This window comes from Gopherus evgoodei, chromosome 2 (genome assembly GCF_007399415.2).
Source record: "Gopherus evgoodei ecotype Sinaloan lineage chromosome 2, rGopEvg1_v1.p, whole genome shotgun sequence".
NCBI classification, from domain to species: Eukaryota; Metazoa; Chordata; order Testudines; family Testudinidae; genus Gopherus; species Gopherus evgoodei.
Window position 1 is genome coordinate 63,233,595 of NC_044323.1, and position 16,915 is coordinate 63,250,509.

Consider the following 16,915-nt stretch of genomic DNA (forward strand, 5'->3'; position numbering starts at 1 on the left):
AATGTCGATGTTTAGACAGTATGGCATCTGGAGGAGATTGAATAAGTTTGAATGTTTTTGCAAGGTCTAAGTTTTGGCTCTAACAAGCTCGCCTGTCAATTTATTATTCACTGAATCTAAAACTCACTGAATAGTGTAAGATGATAAAATGAACATTGTATCTCTGCTACCATATTTTAATATTGTAATTATTTCAGCTACTTGATTGAACATAATGTCCAGTACAATTTTTATTAAATCAAACTGAAGCTCTGGCTGAGGAGGTTTGTTGCAATTGTCTTTTTTTAATATACCAAATAAAACTTTTAGTTCTTCAGAGTTACGTCAATGTGAATGATGATTTCTCACACATGACACTTACTTATCCCTCTGGGGTTTCTTCTTCCCATTGAGGAGCCTGGTGGAATTCCTATTAACATTAATGGGAGTTACATGGGGCACACTGACAGGAGAAGAGATCCCACAGCGCGTGAGATACATCTCTCCCTTGATGAGCATCACCAGTATTTCATTAAGCCTCTGAGTGTAAATGCAACTGAACTAATGACTTAGCAACACTGGAAAAGATGCATTTTAAAATAAGCTAATCGCTACTCGATGATGTTACCCAAAGACCTACCATGGCTCTGTGCTCTCATATGTGAAATCTACATAAGAAGAGAGCTGTTTACCCCAGTGAGCCACTTGGTTCAGGCAGTAATTGGTAGGCCAGGGGGATGAAAAATTATAAATAAAAAAAGAGGCAGTGTACATTTGTTAAGTTACTTTATTCTCCCAAACACAGTAGTGTGTAAATTCGAGATGGGAAATCTGGACATGAAAAATTAACAACTGGAATCTCCTTGCTCCGCTATGACCACAAGTGTGTCTGATTAAGTATGTGCATAGTTACACTTCTATAATAAGTATAGACATATCCTAAGAAGCAATATGTTTCAAGCAAAGCAGGCTTCATTAAAAGATGGAGCTAGTATTGTTTACAGTGCCTGCACCACACAGAAAGGTGCAGCGAGGGATCTTGTAACAAACTCACATTGTATTCTAAAATACATATAAAAACTTCTATTGCTCAGCCCCTAATTTACAGACTTATGCTAAGTTCTGAGCTCTGGCCTGATTTCAGAAATGAGAGAGGACCATCTTGTGCCTTTTGCCTTTATCTGGAGAAGTGGATAAAAGAAAGCCAGGTGACCCTGGTGAAAAAGAATCTGGCAGAGAGTTAGGAATGATGCTGACTCTCTGTTCCCACTTTTTATACACTTTAAAGACATGAAAACAGAACAGTGATTTGATATCAGGAGCATATGTACCAATGGGCAGGGGTGGGGGGTGCATATGTTCCTGATATCAGTAACATTACATTCATGGGTTACTGATATGCTCTCACATTTTCTCACATCTCAATTATGAAACCAGTGTTGCCACCATTGTATTGTACCTTAAAGATGAACTAACTCCTTAAAAATGCCATTTCCCTGTCTATAAATATTGCTAAAATAAAGAGAGCATCTATCTTATGCAGAAGGCCTGACCCTGTAGCCTTTGCTTATGTGAACAAGGGATGCAGGATCGGGTGTATATTTTGTATCTATCAGCTGCCTCTGATACTAATGATCATAAGGAGTGGCTGAGCTGCATTTGGTAAGAGTGGATGATTGTGGTGGGGAAATACAAAGTTAGGTAGCTCACATTCCAGGACAATTGTTTGATAAGCAATTGCCTAACAGTTTTCAAAACTCCCTTGTGAAGGGTTCCTCAAAGTTTCATTGTCAGACCTATTTTTCCAGGGGGTGAGAGGGGCTGATGGAGGACACAGACATTTTTGTCTTATGTGCTGATGAGAATGAACTCTTCGTCAGATCCAGACAGCACAGCCTCCCTACTTCCCTGATTTCAGACAGAGATCAGGCCTAAAGGAAGGCTAGATGGCTAACGCACATGTCAGACAAGGAGGTGGTAGTGCTAGTTGGTAGGGGAAGCTGCTGGAGAAATTGCTTGAAGATGTATGTGCTCTTGCTAATGAAGTATACTTTGTCAAGGATATCCACAATCACGGGTTATTCTGGATCTCTATTTCCCAAGGTAGCAGCCATACGCAAGAATGTTGTGTTTGTGGTTCCTCCCCACACCACCACTTGCCACTGGCTAGATTTGCAATACATTCTCTCAGGTCTGCACCTGACCACTGTTATCTATGCCCCTCTCAATTCTAGATTAGACTACAATAATGCTCTATACTTGGAGATTTCCTTGAAGACCACCCAGGGGATTCATTGCAGCCCACTTTCTCAGTGGTACTAGATATGTTAAGAGCATCATACTTAGATGTCTAACATATTGTCCTGCTACAAAGATTTCCTTTTTTGCTTCCAAGTTCAAATTAATGCTTAGTTTTAACATCCAAAGCCATACATGGCTGTGGGTCTTGGCCACTTCCCCCCTCCCACAATGTCCTCATTAAGTAGCTGTGATCATCTGTGGTCAGTAATGTTACCTGTCCTCAGTGTCAGGACATATTTGATGGATGGACCTTGCTGGTCCAGGAGCTAAGTTTGCTAGCCTTCAGGGTACATTGCAAGTTTGAGTTTGAGTAGTTTGTGTTTGAGATAGATTCACGGATCTTTTAGATATGGTGGTAGTTGTGATTAACCTGGAGATTATTTGCATGCTGTAAGCTACTGGCAATTTATTACTCATTTATTCTTAATGCTCATAATACCAAAAATATGAAAGGTATCAGAAAAAGTTATTGTTGTAAAAAAAACAGGAGTACTTGTGGCACCTTAGAGACTAACAAATTTATTTGAGCATAAGCTTTCGTGGGCTACAGCCCACTTCATCGGATGCATAGACTGGAACATACAGCAAGAAGATATTTATACATACAGAGAACATGAAAAAGTGGAAGTAGCCATACGAACTGTAAGAGGCCAATCAACTGAGATGAGCTATCATCAGCAGGAGAAAAAAAAACTTTTGAACTGATAATCGAGATGACCTATAGAAGGTGTGAGGATACTTAACATGGGGAAATAGATTCAATGGCCCAACCATTCCCAGTCTCTATTCAAACCTAAGTTAATGGTATCTAATTTGCATATTAATTCAAGTTCAGCAGTCACTCTTTGGAGTCTGTTTTTGAAGTTTTTTTTTGTAAAATTGCCACCTTCAAGTCTATCCCTGAGTGGTTAGAGAGCTAGAAATGTTCTCCCACTGGTTTTTGCATGTTATGATTCCTGATGCCAGATTTGTGTCCATTTATTCTTTTGCATAGAGACTGTCCGGTCTGGTCAATGTATATGGCAGAGGGGCACTGCTGGCACATGATGGCATATATCACGTTGGTAGATGTGCAGGTGAATGAGCCCCTGATGGCGTGGCTGATATGATTAGGTCCTATGATGGTGTCACTTGAACAGATATGTGGACAGAGCTGGCATCAGGCTTTGTTGCAAGGATAGGTTCCTGGGTTAATGTTTATGTTGTATGGTGTGCAGTTGCTGGTGAGTATTTGCTTCAGGCTGGGGGGCTGTCTGTAAGCAAAGACTGGTCTGTCTCCCAAGATCTGTGAGAGTGAGGGATCATCTTTCAGGATAGGTTGTAGATCTTTGATGATGCACTGGAGAGGTTTTAGTTGGGGGCTGAAGGTGATGGCTAGTGGCATTCTGTTATTTTCTTTGTTGGGCCTGTCCTGTAGTAGGTGACTTCTGGGTACTCTTCTGGCTCTGTCAATCTGTTTTTTCACTTCAGCAGGTGGGTATGGTAGTTTTAAGAATGCTTGACAGAGATCTTGCAGGTGTTTGTCTCTGTCTGAGGGATTGGAGCAAATGCAGTTGTATCTTAGATCTTGGCTGTAGACAATGGATTATGTGGTATGTCCTGGATGTATGCTGGACACATGTAAGTAAGTATAGCGGTCAGTAGGTTTCCGATATAGGGTGGTGTATATGTGACTATCGCTATGCAAATTAGATACAATTAACTTAGGTTTGAAAAGAGACCGGGAATGGTTGGACCATTACACTAATTGAATCTACTTCCCTATGTTAAGTATTCTCACACCTTCTATGGGTCAATTGGGTCATCTCGATTATCACTTCAAAAGTTTATTTTCTCCTGTTGATGACAGCTCATCTCAATTGATTGGCCTCTTACAGTTGGTATGGCTACTTCCACCTTTTCATGTTCATTGTATGTATAAATATCTTCTTGCTGTATGTTCCAGTCTGTGCATCCAATGAAGTGGGCTGTAGCCCACGAAAACTTATGTTCAAATAAATCTGTTAGTCTCTAAAGTATCACAAGTACTCCAGTTCTTTTTGCGGATACAGACTAACACGGCTGCTACTCTGAAACCTCTTATTGTTGTAAATGCATTCTACATAATAAATCAGCTGTTCTGGCTCAACATAGATTTTACTGACTATGGAAGGGTTCAAACCTCTGATCTGCGTTCAAATAAACTAGAGAACAGCTACTTATGCCTTATGTCTGTGATTGAAGAAATAAAAGGTGGGTTGCCATGGGCAAAAATTTGGCAAATATATTACACACACACACACACACACACTATGCAAACACACACACACAACCTTAAACTTCATTAAACTGGATTTAGGGTTATAAATAACTAGATACTTAAGGAAAAAAGCTTTATGAGCACAACACAGTACTCTCAAGGAGAAAGCTTAGAAAGCCTGGAAATTCAGAGTAAGATTACACCTTTTAAAAACATTAACATTAGAAAGTATAGAAATGCACACATCAAGTCATTAAAATAAATTTAACGCTGCCCTCATCTCCACTGACCTCCCACTCTACACAAGACAGACATTTTTCATCCTGCTGTAAAGGGGGGGTTGATTAAATCTTTAAGAAGTTAGCAGAGCCTGCAGTTCTGTATCTTAAATCTACTAATCCCAGTTTATCTGGCTAGTTTCCCTGTGGGAAGAAGGAACTCCAGCATTTTTTCTCATTTATAGTGCCTTGGCTTTGTACATAAAAGACTGTGATATACAGGAGTGATTCTCAGGCAGACTGCAACTCTGACGTATAAGTTACTTTATTCTGGCTCTTAAGAGGTCACAGCACCAGATAAAACTACTACTACGTATGTCTAGGCTATATCTCATAGCATGACAGCACCATCAACATTTGGGGTGTTGTCCCATGGGACAGTCTGGAATGTGGTTTCTTTTGATGAAGAGATGCAAAAATTCTGCCCTTTTGGGGATCACTGTTTATGGTCTTTAGAAATAGCATGTGTACTGTAGTCAGCTCTAGTGAGGTAAAGACAGGGGACATTCAGAATAAATAGCACAGTAGTGTACAATTAGTCTTAACAAGAGTAAGATATGGTTATCCAGCTAGTTTCCTTCTCACTTTTCAGACTCTCTGCTGTGATAGTGTGTGTTATTTGAGGACACAAACCATCTCTTGGTTTTCAGTTGTTCTGATGTTCCTGCAGAATGTACAAGAATGCACATAGCTTCCTTCTTCCTGGGCCCTTTCTCTCACTCTTGCTATGCACATCAGGGAAAGAGAATTATAAGATAAAAAAGAAGCATGGTAAAATAATTGTACTGGATTTATTTGGAGAGCAAGGGTCAACCACAAGATGAGTCCAGTTTCTTTTCTATATTTCCCCTGCCCCGCATTTCTCCCACCAACAGCTCTGTCCTTTCAGCCCCCTCTCTTCAATCCAGCATCTGGTTGAATTCTCGCTTTGCCACTTCTCTCGGTCCCTAATACTCCACAATCACAGCTATCTACATCAAGGCAACACACAGTTTATTAAGTTTATGAAACCAATAATGGATGTGAAAACTGGTTCTGATAATTAAATCACTCTACCAATAATGCAAAACTAGTTAAAGGCACCAGTCTTCATGAAAACCAGCAGATTACACAAATTTAGAGTTTGTAGACAAATTGCTTGGGAGTTAAGATTAGACCAAAAAATGCTAGAAAAGCTTTCAAGAGAAGAAATTTTCAATTTTTTGCCGTTATATTTCAAAAATTCTTTATCTGAGTTGCTTCAAATTTACTATAAAAATTCTAGCCTGACAGAAGATCCCTTAGGTTCAATTACAGATTGAATGGTTTAGTTCTGGAAAAGTTAAGAAGCATGTGTGACCAAGCTGAGTTCATAATGGAAGTCTAGCATCTCTCCATAATATATACCTATTCACTCTAATAGACAATTAGAGGAAAAATTAGTTAAGTGCAGAACATGAGTTACTGATGGTAAGGAAGGTATCGTTTTTCTTGTAGTGCTTGAGACTGATTGAGATTTAGGTACCATATTCTGTGTGTATTATTTGTTGGAAAAACATCAGACATTTGTTGGAGAAAAACTTAGTTCTCGCTTTTAGTTTGGGTGCAGCAAAATTAAATACTTTATTATTTCTCAAGCAATATTAATTGAGGGAGGGAGTGCCCTAGGACACTGGGTTGCCCCAGTCCCGGACAGGTCTCTCCACAGGTAAACAATTACAGCAAGCATTTATACCTTTGTTACAGACAATAGCAAGCAATATTACAGACATGATAAGCAACAAATGCATTTTGTTTATGCATAGGCTATCCTGCTATCTTATTTTTTTTTAGCTTCTGGGCACCAGCCTACAGATTCAATTATCAGTGCAAGGTTGTAATAACGTCTCACACAGTTCTTTTCTGTTTGCCTTACACAATCCTCGCTTTTACAAGTTTTACGTTATTAGGGTTACAGCTGGCCTAACTCTTGTTAACAAACTAACATGCATTAAGATTTCCTACAAATTTTTGTCAATTCTTTCTCTTCTTCCACACATTTTTGAATAAGTTAGAAGTACATATGATATGATGCCTGGAAAGACAGAAATGCCCTTGTCAACTCACTGCCCTACATGGCAAACAAACTTCTTGTGTCATATATTTAATTGTTTAGGGAAGAACAGAGCTCAGTGCTACGCTCAAGTGTTAAAACTATTACTTGAAACGAATTTCATGTCTGGGGAGAATTATGATGGTGCTTTATTTCAAGGATACTGTATGAATCCTAGTTAGATTTATAGAGCTGTTCTCATAAAAATGGGGACTGCTGTGTTCATAAACTAAAGTGCTAATATTTTGGTTACACTAGAGGATGTTATCAAAGTAAAGTTTCTTTGAGTTGAAATATTTACGAGAATAACAAACATCTGTTGCTCACTTCATTATTGGATTGACCCTATCCAGTATTATAATTATTGGCATGTCTAAATGACTATTAACACTAAGGTTTCATTGAGTCATGTTGTTTTATGCATGATTTTTAGTAGATCCCACTGCCAGCAACATCTGATGACCCAGTCCTCATTTCCTTTCCAAGAACAGAAAAACAAAATATTTTACTGCAACCTGTTCCTGCTTTCCTGTATGGGTCAGGAAATCAGGCCCTTGTTTCCTCTCCCCATGGTGCAGTAGGAAGAGAACTGCAAAGCTACTTCCTGAACACACACTCCTTATCCACCCTTTTCCTGACAGCACTGGAAGAGTGATGTGCAGTATATATGATGGAGGAAGGCGACCCCAGATTGCATTACGCTGCCCGGACACAGTTACGACACGGCAAATCTGGCGTTGGCCGACATTTAGCTGTGAAGAGGTGTAAAGACCTGATAAGAAGCAAGTCTTCCCTACTTTATGGTCAAAAAAGTGATAGTTTAACAAAAGGACCATGCCCTTGAGGCAGGGATATATCTTGTTTTTACCTTAGCTGGAAATGTCTTGCAGTCGAGAAAAGTTGTCCCTCCATGTGACTTTACATCGTATATGCAGTTATTTTTCCAGTCCCAGTGACAATTAGCACAAGGGCAGTTTGCCAAGCTGAAGCAGAGACAATATCCTTCTTAGCCTTCTCTGGCATTTGTGTCCTTTTCCAATTTTTTTGCTGCTGTCACTGGACTCTGGCATTTCTTACCCAATTCATTTGCTTTCTGTGATAATCATATGCAATGAAGATATGCATGGCCAACATTTAAACAGGCTGCAGATCAATTAGCGGTCTTAAGTTTATCTGATTTTTATCAAAGAAGACAGAGCTCTGGGTCGATTGTCAGAGCCTGTGTCAAGTTGACCTTTTCAGAGATGTCTACATTGCCAGTCCCCTGGGCAGCTTGTTGTCCCCTGTTAGTCTCTGAATGGCAGAAGTCTGTTCTGCTCAAGCACAAAGTATACACAGATGTCTATATTATATTCTTATAGGTTTGACAGCAACTGCATGTTGTATCTATAAACTGTCCTTTAGCGGTGACACTTCCTCAATGATGATAAGCTAATTTATGCAACTAAATCTCCTTTGTGCAGAAATGAAAGCTAATTGAGTCATTACAAAGTAATTCAGGAAGGAATATCTTGTATAAATGGGCTTACTTTATAAATCCTTCTCAAGTGGTTTTCATGCATCCTAAATGGTGCTAAGCAGTTTTACTGCCATAAAATACCCAGATGAAACAGATAACTTTTGGAAGCTGGGAAAACATTGTTTACAACAGCAAAAGGCAAAGACTGGAAAAGAAAAGTAAAGAAATATTTGCAGAAGAAAGAAAAACATTTTAATTACCTGAAACATTGCTAGTGCTCCCTTGGCTCTGTTTCTTTGGCTCTTCAGTCTTTGGAGGAGCACTCTCTTCTTCTTCTGCAAATAGACAATTAGAAATGAAATGCTGAAGGAACCCGCTAACTGGCAGGAATTACAGCCCACGTCAGTTAATCAGTCACACTATCTATATTTCTAAAATGTAAATGCTGGAAGTCAAACTCTTCTGTTTTCATAGTGCCACACAAGTTTGAGGGCTTGGTTGTTTTTTGCTTTTAACCACTCTGGTAGCCCTTTTTAAAATAACTCAGTAGTGAACTGCTGAATTCATCTTTGACTCTGAAAAGTGACTTGAAAGTCCCATTTTGGGGTTCCTCCTTTGCAATCTTTCAATGGCTTCTAGAACAATCAGAACTGGGGTCCCATCCTCCCCTGGCTACATCTATCATTCCAGGCTAGGGAAAATTCAGGCTTTGCTATTCATTCTTACATCAGAGGGATGTGATTGTCACTGCCCCATGCCTCTACAAAAAGTTGGGGGTTCCACAGGAGACATGGGGTCTCTTTGCCTCTGCTGTGCCATGCATCTGCATTGGCTCCTGCCTGCTCAATGGAAGTATAGCTGCCCTGTTTTCAGTGGCTCCACCTACTGTGGCAGATTATGAGAACCACTAAATGGAGTGGGTGGGGGGGGAGATTATATATAACCTGGGCATGGGTGGGGGAACAGTCCATATTAATACAGTCTCAGACCATACCAACTAAATGTGCTTTCCTCCATGGTTTGGGAGGGAGGAGAAGAAAGCTTGATGGAGCCCCTCAACCCTGTTCTCTTGCCAACACAGAGTTAGAACCCTCCTTCTCCCAGATACAGGTTCCGCTTCATATAGGTACAAGAAAGGGACTACTATAAACTCCTTAGTTTACAATTCTGTTGATAATGAATAAAAAGGAATGGACTTAAACTCTCTCTATCATAGCCATGTTCTTTCCATAGAAGTAAAATGAATTAAAAACCAAAACCTTCTCCTAGTTTCTGTAACAGCGCAGCTAACACCACAGATCCCTTCGCTAGGTATTATATTGACACAGCCACTTTTCAGAATAGAACTGCACTTTAGGCATGTCCAATTTCTGTGCTATTTAACACACTTGTGTACTAATATAATAAGGATGTTTGCTTTTAAATACCATGGACCTATTACAGCTACTAATCTGATATTTTGTTAACAAACAATGAGTATAAAGTAATGGCTTTTAAAATGTTCTTCACAAGCAGATTATGTAAGTATTTCATAACATTCTATGATGGCAAGGAGGGTAAGTTTCAGCATGAACATGGGATCACGTCTGGTCATAACTTTGTAAACGTATAGGTTCATTCATATACATCACATTATACATTCAGACTTTAATTCTGCAAATACTTACTAGACATGTTTAACTTTAAGCACAGGAGCAGACCTGTGATTTCTGTGGGACCACTCACGCTTAAAGTTAAGCACATGCAGAGCTACTTGCACGACTGGGGCTATAGGTTGCCAAACACAATATAATGGGAGCCACGATTATGTGATTTACTGTTCAAGGAGCTTTGTATTATTGTTCTGCTAGTTAATCAGTAGTTTTTGTTGTCTAATAACTACTGACTAGTTAGAAGTTTGGTTGAGACATTCTCCAGTGACTTGGACACAAAACAAGAAAACAATGGAAAGTGGTAAATCTGATGCTACTGCACAGCACATAAAAAAGAGAGAGAGAGAGACTGGCTATCTGCTATATTTAAACTTGTTCAGCACTGAGTACTTCATTACATCATGTGGGGCATGCTAAAAAATGTAACAAAAGTATCCTTATATACTCTCAAGAGCAACAGGAGGCACTCATCCCATGGCTTACAAGCAATATTATCCCTTTGTCTGTCATCTTTTCTACCCATAATGCATTATCTCTTCCTATAAACACTCAATTCCAGGTAAGAGACAGCATACTATATACTGCTAGAAATAAGTTTTGATATTGAATATTGCAGAATTATTTTTATTAAGAATATTCATACCATGCTGCTACTCTTTTCATCGGTTCTGTGATAAGAACTCCATTTTAGTAAGTATTTTTCTCTTCCCTCTCTCTAATTTAAAAAGGGAAAGGTAAAGCAGTGCAGGTTTGAGAAATTTTTCCACAGTAAGACAGAGTACCTATAAAAATAAACACTATATTGTCGGTTCACAAACAAAGTTCATAAATAAGTACAATTGTCCCTTTTAAAATGGAAAACATCATTTTAAAATGGTGGCCATTTCCTAGACCTGTATTTGAAGTGTAAGAGGAGAAAAGAAAGCCTGAACCCAAGTTCCTTCAGAACCCCAGTGGTTCTCCATGTCAATTAAATATTGCTTTAGATCCAACAGATTTGGGTCATGGGAGCTTAAAGAGGACATTTAGCTCCTAAAATACAACTTATTGAACTTTGGGCCTGGAAGCAGTGTCAAACAGGGAGAGACCTCTTTTAATCAACAGGAGTCTCAAATGCCTAGAGACACTGGTCAGAAACTATGTTGCAATGTTTGCAGCAATGCATAGCACAGATAGTATATACAATATCAATTATTAAGGAGAAACAGTACGACAAAAGGTACATTGTATTATCAAGATAGTGTGTCACAGGGAGCCGCAGAGATTTTCAAAATAATCGTAGTTCAATCTTTCCTCTCGCCCCTCACTTTCTACCCTTCACGCTGAGAAGAGATGTCTCTCTCTAGTTTCTCTCTCCAGATCAATAGGAGCTCTGATCAAACCCAGAGCTCTAGAAGAGCTGTGTATGTGTCACAAAGAAATGCATCTGGGCCTACAGCAATAGGTTGAGGATCCCCAGAGACTAAAATATAGACACACTGCATGTCTTCACTACTATAAAGTTAAAAGATTTTTTTCTGGTAAGAGATCAGGGAGGAACTGCAAATATTAAAAAATATTAATAATTCCTGTAGATTTCACAGCTGAATTCTAAAATTTTGCACTGTGAGTTAAATATGTAAATTACTACCAGGAGATTGCCAGAGCTATTCCCCAAACACAGATGGCTCTACCTGCACATATGATTTAAAGCAAATACAATAAATACAACAGTATCTGACTTTTAGAGATGAGTCTAATTGATTTTTCTTCCTTTTTGTTCTTCCCAAAGAGAGAATCAGATTATATGAATATAAAAATGTATTAAAGTGTAGGTTGCATAATACATTTCTGCAATAGAATTGGTAATCTCCAAGATAAATATGTATAAAGTCAGCATTCCACCAAAAAACTGATAATAGTCAACCACTTACCTACATTAGTTCTTATATTAATAGCAGTATTATTAGCTAGTATTTGATTGTGTTGTGTTATTTGATATAGACACTGTCATTATCCAGTATTAATTAATACCCTGGATAATCACAGTTTGTGGGTTAATATATTCTATTCAACACTTTAACAACAGTAAACAAAAACAGCTCAGCTATGCAGCAAAATCCATCAAACCACACAGATGGTTATAAGGTTTTCATTATGTGGTTTCCATAGCAATCATATTGTAAATCTGGAAGCTTCTTGCAAATAAGCAGCTTGTATTTACATGCCTCTCAGCTGCAGCATGGAATTCTACAACATGTGAAGTTATTATTCCAATCACATATTGTTAGAAGAATTGTTGGGAGATGTTTTGATCAGTCCAGATTAAAAAAAATACTGCAGTGAACTAATTTTTAAAAATTATTCAAGCATTTAGATGACTGTAATGCATACTAATAGATCCATGTTTGAAATTTCACTGTGGTGACAAAAGGCTACAAGCATATAAGCTTGTCCTCTGGAACACCCCACCAACAGTACATTAATAAAAATCAAAATGTCTTCACCAGGTACAGATGATAGAGACACACAGGAAGAACTCAGATGAAACTGAATAGCCGTTGCTTATTTGCTCAATAGGAATGTAAAGGTATAAGGGCCTATTTAGAGCCTATTTGAGAGAGGGACTGAATTATTTCTCCTGGATCTATCCTTTTCTTAAAATGACCCCAAGTAACTGTAAATGGGAAGTCTAAAAAGATAGTAAATTCTTGCTGTGGCAAAGAGACAAGTACTTTTCTCTCTCCGATTTATAAACTTAATTATACAAATTGAGCCTGCTCTGTAACAGATGGATTATTACCCTAATAAGCAACATAAATCTGCCCAGCTATTCAGTTTCACAACAGCTAGATCTAACTTTTACAAATATTTTTGCTTTGAGGAGGATTTGAATAAACAAAAGGAAGGAACAATATGCAAACAAGTTAAATCTATATTCATCTTCTTAAATTGAGGCCCATATCTCCCATTCCCTTCCCCCTTTTCTCCCTGCCGCTCTCTACACTAGCATAAGCAGTGAGGACTCAAATCCAGGGACCAGTTGGTTTACAAGGAAGTAAGCAGATATAGCTCTAATACACTGTATCCTTTCCCAAAGACTTGCAGAAGTTATTACCCTTACATTCTGTGAGATTAGTACTCTCCCTTTATGAAGGAATAAGGTCAGAAGGATGGATAGTCTCTGTGGTATCCTCCCTCTCTCCTCCCAGATTTCCTTATGGAAGCTGATGCTTAGTCAGCACTACCTTGCATGGTTCTCCCCCCTGCACTGAGAAAACTCACTGTGGAAGAAAGAGTATTGTGTGAATGCCACAGCCAGAGAGGCTATCGGACGAGGGGAGGGTGCAAGGAGCAGTGCGGAGGTATTAAGCTTCTGAGTGACTGCAGCTTCTGGGGGATCTACAAAAGTTTCCTACACATCTTAGGATATCTCCAGCACGGTTAGTCTCAAACCTTTTTGGTGCTACAGGGGTGGTCAGGACATCTCAACACAGAAATCATTGCCCAAAAGCTTAGGTGGCTTTACATGCCTTTTATTCTCCCAATCCTGCCCTGCTCTGGGGACCAGAGAACCTCCTTGCACAATTTAGAGAGCTCTGGGGGCCTAAGTTAAGGTAGCCCTCACAGACCACCATATTGGCCACACTCCTGCACAGAATTGCTGCAGCACTATGTGCTGTAGCTCCACCCCACCATGCCTTACACCAGGACTTTGAGGGTCCTCAGAAGGCAGCCTGATTCCTCTGAATTCAGGAAGCCTTCCCCAGCTGGAATTAAGGTATAAAGGGGCCAGACTTAGAGTGAGAAACTCATCCTTTGGATCCATAAAACTTCCCCATGGAACTAAGGATGTCTGTAGGTTTGGCGGGTCTTTATTCCCCTCCAACAGAATGATCTGCAAGAAATTCTACCAGTTCAAACTAGCTAAAGTTCCTGGCCCCTATCTGAATATGGACTTATGCAGGGAGTTACTTGGTCCAAAGTCTACATGATGGTTGGGCATAATAAGAAAAATAGATACCCCATGAGGTAGAGAATGTATTTCAAGGATAAATTCATTTATGTTTGTGAAGCACTTTGTTAGCATGGTGATGGGGAGTGGGTAATATAAGTACATAGGCAGACAGATAGAAAATTAGTTAATTATTCAAAGATTGGGTTAAATTAAGAAAAAGAATCCCACTAAGATCACATACAACACAGTCCTCACTGTAAAACACACTGTTAAGTATGGTTAAATCTGATGACTGAAGCTGTCTACAATTAGACATTATCAAACACACCTGTTTTTTTATTGCTTAGATGAGATAGTATGCTCATTGTTTAAAATAATACTTATGTTACCAGAAGAGTAACCACATAGTATAATATTGGGAGAGGGGGGAGGAAATGGGTGAAAAAAAAATCACATTTTTAATGAATTTGTAAAAGGTTAAAGCCACTGTATTTTCATGCACATGCTGTTTTTCACCCCCTTCAATTTGCCACTGTCTTCCTCCACATGAGGGAGAGTGGGGAGATGTACTATAAGGACATGTTTATGAACACATTGTTACTATATGACTATTCACTATTAGGGAATCCTCCCCCTATCAAAAAGGCAGGGTATAAAGCTCCTCTTATGAAAAGTTTTTGTGTTTTTGATGGCCTGGGGAATATGAAGCTTACAAGGCTCAGGGCTCAAATTTTTCTCGTTGGGCAAAGGAATAGGGGAACAATGGGGGAAAGGTGTAGAGACACCTATTTTCTCAAATGTGAAATTCAGAGAAATTAAAAAAAACTGCTTTTGCTTCTTTTTTTGACAAAAACTTCCACTGTTGCTTTGAGGTGGTACACTGTTTCACTTGATCTTTGCTGTGTCTTCTCAGTTACGCATAATTTTTAAAATGCTTTCAGGAAATCCAGACACACACTACCATATATTTGCTTGACATCTGAAGACCTGTTTTCCCTCTTAGTTTTCTAACATCCCTTCTCCCTCCTTTTCTGTCAAGGCTCCATTTTGTTCAATGATTGATTTGAGCAAAGAAGTTTCACCCTTTGGATAGCCTGGAATTATTTGTTGAGAAAACTGAACAAAATATTCTAATTCATAATATAATGCACAGTCTGGTCCTCATATAGAATAAAATTTTCAAAAGTGTCTAAGGGACTTAGGGGCCTAAGTCACATTGCTGTTCCAATGTGATTTAGGCTCTTAAATCACTGAAGCACTTTTGAAAATTTTGCCCATATGCCTCTGTCCTTTGATTAGATGACCAAACTTTTAAAACTGGATAGCAGCTTCTCCAAAGTAAAGGTTTTACCTCACTTTTCAATAAAAGCCTGATTTTGGCCCCAGCTCTAAAATCATCTTTCGGCTTCAAACTTGGTATGTAGTGTCTAGACAGTGGGCAAAATTACAGATATACCAGACAAGATTTTTTTAGCACAATGTTTACACAGTTAGAAAAATGTTCCAATTTTAGGCAGAAAAACACAGCTTAAATATGTATATTCTTCCCCTTTCTATGCAAGTTATTAGGTTATTCCTCTCGTTGAGATATAGAGCTATTTCTATAAAGCACAGGAAGCCAAGATTTTATATCTGTTTGGTCTCAGATATTAAAATGGTTTAAGTGTTCAACATGACCTTTTATAAACCTTGATACTAAGTTGTGGTTAAAATACATGATATTAAATACTATGCAATAAATATAAACAATTCTCTGAATAAACAGATATAGCAATCAAATATGCAAATAAACCATGCAGTGCAACTTATCACTAGAGTTATTTGATAGACATATATAGGTTCCATTTCTGTGGCTTAAATTTGTAGATTAGTAATACAGAGCAGAAAATCTTCATATATTATGTAAAGTTTATAAGCAGCAAGATCTTAGATTAAAACCCATTCCTTAAAACAAAATAACCCTAATTGTGACAAATGTGACGACATAATATTTACATACATGAAAGCAGCTTGTTTAAACCACAGTATCAGTTCTATAGTAATTTGTAGGGTTAATTTATTCAAATTTGTAGTCCGTCCCTTTTCTGAACAACTTCATTTCTGGATATAGAAGAAAACAAGGCTAGTCATTTCAGCAAACTTCACTTTAGTGAAAGGAAATGATATAGTTGCTGGCATGTTTCTCTAGGACGAGTCTGGCTCTTGGATGCTATAATTGCTTTAAAAATGTTAAAGCAACTGACACTTTTGCATTCTCTGTATTGACCACTGACAACACAGAGGGGGGAAAAAATCAGCAGCATGCGCCCTTTGGGTATTTTAATGGAGTCAACATGTCCTTTTTGGTTGTTTAAAGCCAACATTACCAAATTACATGAAGCTAATTCTACTAAAATCTTTTATCTGGCTTAAATGACAAAACAAACCCATTGTTATATTATGATACACAATCAAACAAAATCAGCCAAAATGCAGACTGAGCAGAAAATTAATGAGCAGAGACCTTGATTTTTTGTGTGTGCAGTATAATAGTTCAATTATAGTGTCCCACAAATCACTGTTACGTTTTTCCCTGACCTCCCATACAAATTTCCTGGATCTTACTATAAAATTTTATAGAATGTAGCAAATCCTATAACAAAATGTTTATGTATTTATCTAGTGTATATTATAGCTGAAAGTATCGTTCTAAATTTTTAAATGTGTTAAAAACATATGAAATTCAGCAATAGAGTCTTAATTAACATTTCCAAATACATAAACACCAGTTTATAGGCTCCTCAACAAAAGAAAAAACAAAGACCTAACCAACCATAGTGGGAAATAACCTGATAATCCTTTAGTGTCCATTGCCTCTGGTAGAGAAATGGGACCGTTGTATAAATAGTGGAGGAAGACAAACTGTTAGTAATCCTGTCTAACCCCCGATAGAGTGGTCTGTTGGCTTAACTTTATTCTCACTCAGAGCCATCTGGAAGTCTTAAGGTTCCATCAGCCTC

At 38.4% G+C, this 16,915-nt stretch overlaps 1 protein-coding gene across 3 annotated transcripts in view; it reads right to left on the reverse strand.

Annotated features, from left to right (window-relative positions):
- SKAP2 (src kinase associated phosphoprotein 2) overlaps positions 1 to 16,915 on the reverse strand; it is a 159,915-nt gene that overhangs the window by 16,284 nt on the left and 126,716 nt on the right. For all 3 annotated transcript variants that reach the window (XM_030550839.1, XM_030550841.1, XM_030550840.1), the window contains one exon: positions 8,588 to 8,662. In XM_030550839.1, the coding sequence (XP_030406699.1) occupies positions 8,588 to 8,662 (75 nt within the window). The remainder of the gene's footprint in view (positions 1 to 8,587; positions 8,663 to 16,915) is intronic.